Below are 12,650 nucleotides of genomic sequence, written 5' to 3'. Positions count from 1 at the left end.
TTTATTTTAATTTAAATGAAATTTACACCACGCTTCCAGAGAAAATTAAGTTGCTGTCAGCTAAATTGTTCAATTAGAACTAACAATTTTCACAATTATCTTTCTTAGGAGGAAATGTTCTGACAAGTTACTCTGCTCGGAGACTTGTACCAGGGATTATAATTCATACAACTTCTGGAATCAAAGAAAATTATCATGGCACCCCAATGCACAGCTCTCGACTCCCAAAATCTTAAATTAGAATTCTGTTGTGAATTGTTATTCAATTCCATCCAGCACACATTGTTCCAAAGTGCATGCATTTGGGAAAAGTCCAATTTCAGCACATTTAAGATCTGTGTAAGCCAAATACAGAATACAGACTAAGCTACGATAAATCCTACCATTATCTCTGGATCAGAAATGTATCAGTGTAATACCCCTATTCTCACATTTCTCTGAAAACAAGTCAGTAACTTTGCATCAGCTGAATATGCGCAGGCATGCTTAAAACGCTTTGGGAATATATTCAACTCAGGACTGATTGAAGATGCAATCAGTCAATCAAATTGGTTTTGTACTGACACAATTCACAAACCAATGTGCTTCCCTCAAGCATAACCTACAGCTGGTTATGGATACTTAAGTGCAAAGTAAACAAAGTTTACCTTTATTCAACCACGAAAAACTCAATTCTCATTTGTAGTGGCAACTGCAGACTGTTCCATATAGCCTAGATACTTCTGGCTTGAGCCTGGGCTATATGATTAGCTGTCAGGGAGTCCACAGCAGTGGAACATTATTGGCTGCATCCTGCTGGGGTAGAGTGGAGTAGAGTCAGCAGCCTCCTTAAGTTACCCCCGCAAAAGGACTCTATCACTCATCGGACACCTGCAGGTTACCAGTAATTCCCAGTGAGAGTCGTGCCTCTCCCACAATGGCGCTCGCTCTGCAGCAGTGTGGGAAATAATCACCAGCTCAAGGCCCGGTGCACGCCCACACCGTGCACGCCCACAACGTGCACGCCCTTCAGCTGCTCCTCTCATTACACTGGGGCAGGTGGCACAAGGGCGACCTGATGAAATAGTACAACTGCCCATAAATAAATAAATTCAAACCCCTTTCTGATTTCTGAATTTCGGCCTGGCCAAGCCATGACCCTGACCACCTCACGTCCCTGGGTGAACCAGGTTCCTTAATCCAGAAGAGTGTCTCGGGTCTGTGACCTCCCAGGAAGCAGTGTTGAGTGACATCACTAGTGACGTAGCCTCCTGGCTACAGTCCATCACTCATGGCAGGCACCCAATCGTTACGCACAAAGGGGGCTGTCACTCCTCCCAATGGCCTGAATAATCGATACCTTTTTCATTCATTAATTAAAGACATAGTCCTGGAACTGGTGAGCTGTATTTATCCATTGGTTTCTGCCTCACAAAAATGTACACAAAGGAAATATATACTACTAATTAAATACATGACAAAGCTGATTTAATATATTCTAGTGAATCCTCTCAATTGCAATTTTCTGTTCAGATATGCTTTACTGGTAAGAAAATTCTCATTTAATGCTGAAGCATTTATATATTTTATGTGTAGAAATAAAGTTTATGTGCACATTGTAGTATGTGTTTGTGTGTGTGTGCACGCATGCATGGGTGTGTGCGTGCGCACGTCTGTGTGTGTGTGTGCACACGCGCGTGTGTGTGCATGTAAAATCTCAATACACACTGTACATCTCGGCACTGTGTGTCACTGCTCAGTAATTTGCATTGCTGTAAGTAGAGGCCATTCTGTAGGACAGACATTCACAGCACATTAAGGGGTTTCTCTAATTGAGCCCCAGCCGTGAGCCTTAATTCGTTTTCCCTCCGTGATGAATATCACATATGGCGCCACCTGAGAGGCCACGAGAAACAGCCTTCAAGCACCAATCAGCTGCATTCGAAGAAGGTGCCGACCGCCACCGACACCCTACCGCGAGCCGGTGAACACACCCTCTCCATGCAGCAGCCCAGCGTTTCCTAGAAACCCCGCCTAGCGATACGCTAAATTAATAGCGGGGTCCTTCCTCTAGGTGTAGAGACACGTGACTCACAGAGGTGGCCACGCAGCGGGCTGCTGGCACCGAAGCTCGGAGGACCGGAGTCGCGCGCGGTATCTGCATTTCGCTAATCCGAGGGGGAAAAAAATGGCCGCCTGTCACCGAGACTGCGGAGAAGGCGGCGTCGGCGTTTACAGCAATCTGCGCCCACCGGCGTCAGACGCGGGCGCACCCGGCGCCGGGGAAGATGAAAACCTTTTCCGTCACCCCGTCTTCGCCGCGCTCCTCCGGCGGGTACATCAGACGGATGCCATTAGCCGCAGCCACTGCTGCCGGGGAGGGCTGGCGAGAGCCATTTGCGAGATTGAAGTCGCCCGTTTCGGCGACAAACAACGCGGCGTGTCCCAAGCAACGCGCGGAATCATTTCTGACAGCTTTTGGCGGCGCGCGCCGGCAGTAGTCATTTTTCTAGAGCAGCGCCGGCGACGGCAGGAATGTCACAGCTGTAACCAGGGCACCTGTGGAATGGCAGAACAGCCACCGAGGGGCCAATTAAATCAAAACCACAGACACAAACAGCGTTCACACAGGCAGGAGAAAAAGCTCCATTTAATAACTTGCGACTTTGTAGATCATCATTAGGATCCGTCCAACCACGAACCTAACACTCCTTGTTACTGTGCAGGTGCGTACAGAGCGAACTGTATATTCCATACACAAGATAAATATAATATATCTAAAAATAATACCAATATGTCAGATACAGTTTTATATTTTCTCTCTTTCTCTCTGTCTCTGACCCTCACTTTGTTATATATTATATGGAATATGTTTACCTTCACTTTAAGAGCTTTGTTGTTTTGTCTACTATAGACTAAGTCTCTTAGGGTTTACATTTAAAGGTTAATTTTATTATTATTATTATTGTTGTTGTTGTTGCTGTTGTTATGTAGATTTATTTATTTATTTATTTATATATACACTTTTTTAACATGGGCCCCCAGCACATTTTATTCATTACTGCAGTAAGCAGCTAGCAATTTTTATTACATTTGACAAATGCCATTACATAAAGTACTGTTGTTTTATTTAATTTCATGTATGCTTTTTCATTTATATCAACATGGCTGCCAGGTGGTTAGAAACCTTTCTACAATTCTGTAATCTGAAGGACCTATTCATCACGAGACTGCATTGAAACTGAAGTATGGAAACACATTTCTTAAGTCTTATACTATAATTTTCTAATGAAACATTAACAGACATTAACTAAAATACTTTGAATGACTGAATCAGACCCTCATTTATTTGAATGTGTCTACCCTATACTGCCCCATGTGGCAGCTCTTAGGCAGTGTATATCCTGGGTGAGTCCCTGATGAGGTTAATGAAAATACACTGCCTCATAATATGAAGCCCCACCCCAGGACATCATTGAAAGAAAGACTGTGAGACAAACACAATCTAAGTCTTGCTTATGCATTCTGATCCATAGCCTCCCTGTCTGAGAGGTGACTTAGAGGCAGGTTCAGGGGGGGATTTTGGTGTGTGTGTGTGTGTGTGTGTGTGTATGTGTATGTGGGGGTGTGCGGGTGTTGGTGTGTGTGTGTGTGTGTGTGTGTGCATGCGTGTCTCTGTGTGCATGTGAGATATACAACCTAGTACCATTTGAAAAAAGCATCTTTAGAACACAGTGTTCAGTCTGCCTCTAAATCACTGCAGATTGAAGAAAAAAAAGGATTCAAGCATTCTGACAGGAATAGGAACACAACCAGCTGTGGTCACATAATAGCAGATTCAATATCACACACAAGCACATACAATAACATATGACCACCATGGATTTTAAATTTTCACTGCCATAAAATGTCAGAAAGAAGAGAGTGACAGGGAATATGTTTTGAAGGCTGAGATGAGACACAGTTTAGCAATGTATGTTCTACTGCTAGTTCATTGGTATTCCAATCCATGAATGCATCCTCATTTTAAAATCTGCTGCCTCAGTAATAACAACTGCTCTGCTTTATGCATGATAAAATATGGCCCAATATTAATAGCATAAGCTTACAAAATGATTTGTCACATTTCTGCTGTCACGCAGTGTCCATAAGAAGGGTCACCACCCAGCTACTAACCTGAATTAGAATTATACATGTACTGGCTGACCCCACGTAAACAATCACAGTCGAAACAAACAAGGAAAACCTCAACCTACGCAATATACTAAATAACACATTAAGTGAACTCCATTAAGGGAAAAACCAACATGGTAGGTGCATGTATGTTGACATTCATTGGGAGAGTGTGGAATAAAGGTCTTTCTATGCATTGCGTGTCCCGCCTTACATGCTCAGTAAATGCCGTTGAGAGAAATTTTGATGAAACCAATGAATCATTGCTAATATAAAACAAAAGCAACGGGGGCACCAATATATTTAGGTGCACTAAAGGGGGGTGGGGGTGGGGGGGGGGGCAGCTGGTTGTTGATTGAACAGGAGGGGAGGAGGCGGGCGGGGGCCCCACACTAGATTTTATACATCGCAAGGGCCCATAACAGGCTTTACTGTCCCCTGGGGCCCATATTCTACACATCTGTGCATCATTACTTCCCCGTTTTGCTGTAGCCAACCCCTTTCATAGAATTTACTTCACTCTTAAATTTTGTTATAATTTTCATTTAAAGTGTGCATGCATAGGCATATTTATGACAAAATTGTAAAAAAAAAACTGTATTCAATCAAAAACCAACAACAACCACTTGATTCATGTAAATTTACCTAATTTAACAGTTGGTTCAACCTGAAACTTTCATTTATTTATTTAGTGTACCATCAGTGTGGTACACTATGATAAAATATTTACTCAATACATTTACTTGATTGTTTACGCAGCCTCGTTTGTCCATTGACGAAGCACATCCAGGTACATGGCATAGCTGCTCTTATGAACAATGCATGTGTACAAAGATACTTCAGCCTTGGTCTCATACTAATGGGGAACATAACATGGATTTTTCGTCTGTTAATTTTAACAACAGCCTGCTCAGTTATTTGCTTAGTTCATTATCTACATTTTGTTCCATCGTTTTAACAACAGATGAATTTGAATGAAATGTTCCGGAAGAATGGAAGAAGTTTCACCACCATCATCATCATCATTCTCAATGTGGTCACGAGGCACCACTGTGGGCTGAATGAACAGGTTTAGTCAAGGCAACAAAAACGAACAAACACGGAACGTTCTAAGGTCGCTCAGCCAGTGACCTGCCCTGGGCTGGCGGCACGGAACAGAACTGGTTTACAGTGAACAAATCTGCAGGCTCAGTTTTCCGCAGAGACGCACCACAGCAGCTTTCCCTTTAGCACAGGCCAACACAAATCCACCCGCATCCCCCGCAGGGTCAGTCTGCAGCTGGGTACTGAGAGAGCCACGGAGGTCTTAAGGGACCGTGAATCAGGCATAATGCAGCATTTTCTCTCCTTCCCCAACTGGAGAACAGATCTCTCCTGTGGGAAGCAGCACACCCCTAAGCACCTCTTATTATTCCCCTCACAGTATTCTGTTTCTATGTCAGCCATTTACAAGACAAGGAGGTGTGTCCCAGTCCAGAAAGGGGAGGGGCATCACGCTCGCCTCCTTCCACCCTACCGCTCATTTACTTCCCCAGCTCAGCAGATAAAAGTGTGCACTGGCTCAGCCTTGACTCTGTTAAAAAGCACTGACTGGTCTTGGGTCATGTCCAGATAGGTCTCCACTGTTTACACATCACACAGATTCTTCACAGCCCCTGATCTCGAGCGTGAGCATCTTCCCGCCACAACATTTTCCAACAAAGCACCGCGGCCTCTGGGTGGTCAACGGTAATCGATGCCGCAGGTCGAAGCACTAAACCCCCGACCGCAAGGAAGCCACACGGCTGCAGGAGACAATTACCGAGGCACCAGGAAGGAGGACACCAGAGCAAAAGACTACACCTCCCACGATGCCACACTGGCCCTATCGCGAGCGGCAGGCCTTAACAGGCATAAAAAGCATGCGTGCACAGTGGCAGGGAGTCCCCCGCCAGCTAGGCCCTTACCACTGCGAGGATCCCTCTGTGCCGCTGATCTCCAGGACGTCGTAGTCCTCTTCTAGCTGGAAGTCGGAGAAGACCAGAGCGATGGTGTCCCCCGGCTCGGCCAGGACTGTCCAGGTGCAGTCCGCGTTGTTGTTGTAGTCCTGGGGGTAGTTTGGGCTGGTGATGACACCGCTCTGACCCCTCAGTGTCCCTCCACACCCGTCATCAGCTGTGGAGCACATGCAGGCACGCACACACGGACACACAAACGGACGCACACGCAGACAACACACACAAACACAAAAGTTAAGTTCTTTATTCACACAGAGCTGAGAGAGCTGACTAATATATTTCCTGTCATTTTTTGAGGAACAATTAAATGAAGAAATGGGTCATTAAGTGTGGCAGTGATAATTGTGCACGCTGGATTTAACATTTTTATATATTATTTTAGTAAGACTGGGCTTCCTGACTATGACAGTAGTCAGTAGTTTTGTTTTCACGGCAGAGGGGACACCATCGCAGTACAAATGATGAGAACAAGATGGAAGCACAAACCCCAAATACGTGCAAACAAATCTGTGGTCTGGTCTTCCATCCAGGACTACTGCCCTGGCACGGCATTTCGGAGAAATGGCAGAAATGGTGCGATGGTGGAGGAGTGCGAACGTGGCATATGACTCCCCCGCAGAGGCGTGATGGCAGAACACCGACCATCTCACCAAAGCGGAGGCGAGGAGCGGGCCCCATTAACCACGACACGCCAAACTTTACTCCCCGTCTGTAGGCCGCAGCAGCGCCGTGATCTAACATGGCGGCGGTGTCTAAAAAAGATGCCTTCTCGCTCCTCGTTGTCTACTCCTTTAAAGCAAAGCCTCTCCGATTGGTCCGTGGAGGAGAATGATCCAGACAACTTGGCAGTCGTCTTCTTAAAACTAGAATGGCGAGTTAAGTGGGTTAAGAGGAAAATGAGCAGAAAATGAGGCTGCAGAGGGTTCTGGAGGAGCGATGTCACTGTGGCATTTGGAACTTTTCTGCCTAACAGACAAAGCTCTTAATGCTCTTAATTGCACCATTAATAGAATTATATAAGGGCTAGCTACACATTTTATTTTACAGCATTTTTCCCCTGTAAAACTTCAAATCTCGATGAAAGAACTTTCTTCTCGTTGAGTGAATGTGCACGTTAACTGCAGTTTAGCACAAAAGGTAAAAAAAGTAAGTGGAAAGGCTTATAAGTGACTCTGGCTGACGGTGCCAACCATACGCATAAAGAGTGTGATGTACTGCCTAGGAAATGGCTCACTCCTCTTCTTAAAGATTTAAGGTCCCCATAACCATCATATAGCATAGACAGGTCTTTTTAAAAAGGCTGCATGCCATGTTGATTTGATTTGCCGGTGTGACAGATCCAGGTACCTTTGCGGGAGACGCGTCTCCGCCAGGGACAGCCCGGGATTGGTTAGAGGCGGCCCGCTAATCGGATGATTTATTCTGAGGGAGATATGAGAGGCACAGGTGCCCGGCGCCCTGTCAATCATCCTTCAGAGGCTGAGCCGCCATTTCCCGGGGGGCCTCCCAAGACGAGGGTACGGGAGCGAGCGAGCGAGCAAGCGATGAGAGGCGTTCTGGCTCCTCTCTCCGGGAGCGCTTTCCAGGTTACAGTTCCTGAAACTGTCTCTTTTGTACACTGATCCCCCCCCCCCTCTCTCTTTCTCTCTCTCTTTCTCTCCCTCCCTCCTTCCCTCCCTCTCCATTACCACTGAAAAGAACAAATATATTTTTAAACATTCCAATATCTTTCCAATAAAGAAGTTTATAGATTTGTTCAGCTATTTTTATATTTTTTGAGTGAAACAGTGAAATATAATATGTAATCAACTTAAAAGGAATTAATTGTCTTGTGACAAGATGTCTTTTTTCTGCCTTTGTATTATTTGGAGTTCTGAGAGCCGGGGTTTCCATGGTTACCAAGCAGATATCAGAGGCTGCCCCAACAGCCGAGCGGCGTGAAACAGATTGTCTGGGTGAAGAGTTCCAGTCAACTCCCCTGCGTTAATCCATCTCTAATGCCACCCCTCAGACACATCAATTTAAAAAATCTGCAATAATGCAGGGAGGTTCACACAGTGGGCAAGTGCCATCGACATTTAAGAATGACTTCAAGCCTGAAATAAAAAGCCATTCAATTTTAAATGCATATGTGCATATGCGCACACAAGCATGTGTGTGTAGGTGTGTGTGTGTGTGTGTGTGTCTGTGTCTGTCTGCGTGTGTGTGTGTGTGTGTGTGTGCGTGTCTGTGTGTGCATCTGTTTGCCATTTGTCATATACACAGACTCAGCTACACATAATGTTAGGATATTCATTATACATTATTTAACAAAAACATTGTCAAATCAACTGTCATTAAACAACGAGTCCCCTTTTCAACAATGAAACAGCTTGAGCACCTCCATGTGCCCTCCCTGTTGTACTTTCAGCGATTACGAGCGGAAAGCCACCGTTGTGACTGGAGTGTTTATTTCTCCATAGGAAATCACATTCCACTCAGCGATGAGAGAGGCACGCGGCAGCTGTATAGGAGACCGTGGGAGCTGATGATTCGGTTGGCGGTTCAGATAGTCACATAAGTGCTTTCGCGCTTTCATGTTAGGCAAGGCCACCACACCTCACTCCCTTCGTTTCTTATCAGGAAAGTCCCAGGCCTCGCTGCATTGCCATGCATAAGGGTGAAGGCATTATTTGGTAAAAAATAATGTGCAATGAAAGAGGTGATAACAGCTGTCACTATGGTCCTGTATTCTGCATCTGTATTGTATTTGCGGATAATATCTTTTCCCAAGTCACTGTTACTCTATATCACGGGGGAAAAAAGAGATCTTGGCACAACATTGTTCAAGTGTGCGCTTGGCACTGTGACGTAGTAGAAGTAGTCTAGATACTGGACGTCTCAGCGTAATATCTTAATTATGTTCATAAAACGTAATGCATGGTTGTCCTGAATGTTGTCTGTCAATGTTAATCCTGTGTCAATGTACCACAAATAATGGTATAATAATGTCTCATTGTCCACACCAAATTGTAGACAGACATTTATCCCCTCAGCATGCAAATGACAACTGAACATTCACTTGCATATAGCCAAAACAGACTTTTGGCAATATCTCCTGTAGTATTCACTACGAAATCTCCCACAATTCCTTGGAAACAGAGAGAGGGTAATTTTGCTTGTTCAACTTGAAATAAATCATTCAAGCTCGATGCAACCTCCCAAAAAGTCGGTGTTACATTTTTCCCTGTGTTACATTTAACCCCGCTCTTCCCTGCCCATCCATGGTTACAGATGCAGAAAAACATGAAAAAAAAATGAAAATCAGAATCTCATCACATGCAGGGTGCAAACCATTCCATTACATATGGTGTGATACCAAAAACACAATTTTTGTTGAACAGTTATTTGAAATTCTTAACATGACCCCCTGCAAAACAAAGGTATTATCTGTGCAATGGGTTAAGTAATATATGCAGCTGCCATGCTTTCACATACGGTATAGAATACGGAATTTATCTATTGAGTATTCAAGGCATCTGGAATATATTTCCTTCTCCTACTATTGGCATTACACAAGGCATGGCAGAATGTGGACAGTTTGACCAAAACCTGCTTATTTAACATGGATTTTGAAGATTAGGGGGAAAAGGTTCTGTGCCTTTCCTTGAATTAATTTTGTTGAGTGGATAAGAAAAGGTAGAAAAGACAGCCCTATTTGCTTTATAGTCTCTTGTACTGTAGTAGAAAATTAATTTGACCCCAATAAATTCCAGCTTGTCGTGAACTGACAGGATTGTGTGTTGAGAGCTTAGGAAAGATGACACAGATGGCGATTGCAGTCCAATCAAGTGGACATTGGTGCGATGTATCAGTTAAGGGAACTGTACATGTGACTAAAGGTTCTCATGTTCAAATCTCAGGTGATGATCTGTTGCTGAACACTTTGGTTCATTAAATAAACTGCTTCAGTAAGCATGCAGCCTTATACTCAAAATAACGTGCTTAAAAATACAGCATAGAATTTGCCTTGGATACAGGCACCTGCTGACCAAGTACATAAAAAGGTGCTGTTATTTATGTCTGATATACCAAGTTCCTCTCATGCATGATAGGGTTTTGATGACAATGTAAAGGTTATTTATTTACAGATCTTTCTGGAAGTGCCCTCTATATATACAATATTATTCATTATGTCTATTGGTGGTCTTCTTCCGTATTTAGTAGCTTGTTTTAAGTATGTTTTTATTCATATTCAGCCAACACCTGTGGTTTCCTAGAAATTCCTCAGATTGGCTTACTGTAGCATTTCAAAATCCAATTTCTTAAATTATACTCACGCTTTCGAAGTAAAGTGCACCTCTTTGATTTGTCTTACCTACAATTCAAACCTACAGCCTATTTACATGTTAAAACCCACTTGTACTCAGCATCATGATTTGCAGTAACAACCAATGTGTCCTGTCAAGCAGCAGTGCCAAGCACCTCACTCCAGCAAGCAGTTTCATTGTATTAGGATGGTCCATTAGATAGTCTTATAGGTGACTTTTTGCAAAGAAACCCATGACTCCAATTTGCACCCTGTTTTATTTATTTATTTTATTTTATTTATTTTTTTTAATGAGCTCATGGCATCAATGTATACTCTCCAAACTGACCGACACTTGAAAGAGGATTGCAATAAAGTAGCTGGCAGTTTTTTTTTTTTCCTACATTGTTCCATGTGCAGTAGAAAGAACACACTTAAATACAATAAATAAATAAATAAGAAAAAGATCATTCCATGCAATAAAGGAACCAGGCCAGAATTGGTTGATTAATTGCTCCTCAATGCATTTAATGAGTGACACAGTAAGGGCATCCGGTCTTTGCCCCAGTGGCTGGAGTTTGTCCAGACACATGCATCAGGAGTTAGAAGCCGACTTTAATGTCACCCTCCAAATACCTCACAGGAGTTTGTGCAACAAAAGGTCTCTGTCCTTGTGTAGGGTTAAAGCTAGCTTTACTATCACAAAGGGTCTCTGTGCTTGTATAGGGTTAAAGCTAGCTTTACTATCATAGTCACGTCAGCTGACACAAGCTTTCATAAGGATGGAAAACAGAAATGTCACGCTGCTATGCAAAAATAGAGCTGATCTTTCCCCCCCCCCCAAATTTATGGCCTGTATATGTACTTCTTTTGTTCTTAGGTAAATATGCCAGGAATTTCTTTTTGGTTGGAAGAAAGAAAAAAAGCTATTTTATCTTAAAGCAGGAGAAAATGTGATCTTAAATTTACGCATCAGGCATTCAATGTAAATCGAAATAAAGCTACCGCAGGAGAAGGACAGAGAGGAAGGGAAAAAGAGAATGAAGGAGAAAAAGCCAACGAGTGAGCAAGAGGGAGAGAGAGAGAGAGAGATAGAGAGAGGGCGATAGCTTAACGCAATGGCAAAAGGAAGGATAGATTCTGTGTCTAGTGGGAACGGCCCATTACTAAACCTAATCGCCTAAGAAGGAGATGGTGCCAAGTTATCCAAACAATCTGAACGCCTGAGTTCGCAGTTTAACGTATGGGGAGAGCCAGTAATTGGAGTGACATTAACAGTATGCATATGCATTATGAAACGGTATTCAGGCATGCATGCCAGCTTTTAGATAGTGCTGCAAGACTACAGTTAATTGCGATGGAAATTGCTAGTTTCAGAACTGTTGACGTGTAATTTGTCACAATGAAAGTGGAATATTTACGTGTTTTTTCACGCTTCATGAATATTTTATTTGTTTAATCATGTCACAGCCCATAATTTTTTTTTTTTTTTTTTTTTGAATATGGATGGAGCAGCATCAACACCATTGGTTACCAGCTTTAGGAGGGGTGAGGGGTACCTTCCTGGCACTCTACCCCTGACCATGTGTGCCCATACGAGGTCTTCCTGACTCCCAGCCTAGGCACAGATGGCCTTCCCTCACACCATACTGCTCAGTGTGTAACGAGACATTAAACACAGTGTCAGAAAAGGGCTGAAAAAATGGACAGAAACTAAATAGCCTATGAATGGTGAAGATTCTGTGTGTTCGTTTGAAAGTGACATCTCTTAGGACGCAGCTCATTGACTGTCATTAGAAACTGTAATAGAATTCTGAGCGCACAAATTGACACCGCATATAAGCAGCGAGTGTAGCAAGAGGAGAGATTTAATTATGGTTCTTTTCAGGTCATATTTTATCGAACCGCAGATGACCTGCGCTTCAAAAACAAGAGCATGCATGAAAATTCAGTTCCATCCCCATTAAAGTTCTTGACACAAACACAGGAGTCATTCATTCCACCAGGATTGCACCGGCTGATCTAATTTAGATTCAGGTCCCCGTTATCGCCACTAAAGCGCGACAGGCTTGCTTCGCTCCCCCAATTCTTTTTATCCGTACACCCAGGTCTCACCTTCCACACTGTGCCACACGGCCCCGCCTTATCTCTAATATAGCTATGACACGAGAGCCACCTGTCATCCTCACAATTGAGAGTAAATTAATTGGAGT

General features: G+C 43.5%; 1 protein-coding gene across 1 annotated transcript in view; it reads right to left on the bottom strand.

The window, feature by feature from the left end:
* csmd2 (CUB and Sushi multiple domains 2) overlaps nt 1-12,650 on the bottom strand; it is a 259,924-nt gene that overhangs the window by 167,386 nt on the left and 79,888 nt on the right. Inside the window, exon 5 of the mRNA XM_064347643.1 lies at nt 6,099-6,306. Coding sequence (XP_064203713.1) covers nt 6,099-6,306 — 208 coding nt within the window. The remainder of the gene's footprint in view (nt 1-6,098; nt 6,307-12,650) is intronic.

The sequence above is a fragment of the Anguilla rostrata genome, chromosome 8 (assembly GCF_018555375.3).
Source record: "Anguilla rostrata isolate EN2019 chromosome 8, ASM1855537v3, whole genome shotgun sequence".
Classification (NCBI taxonomy): Eukaryota; Metazoa; Chordata; class Actinopteri; order Anguilliformes; family Anguillidae; genus Anguilla; species Anguilla rostrata.
The sequence above is the reverse complement of the archived record's forward strand: the minus strand, read 5'-3'. Positions and strand labels throughout refer to the sequence as shown.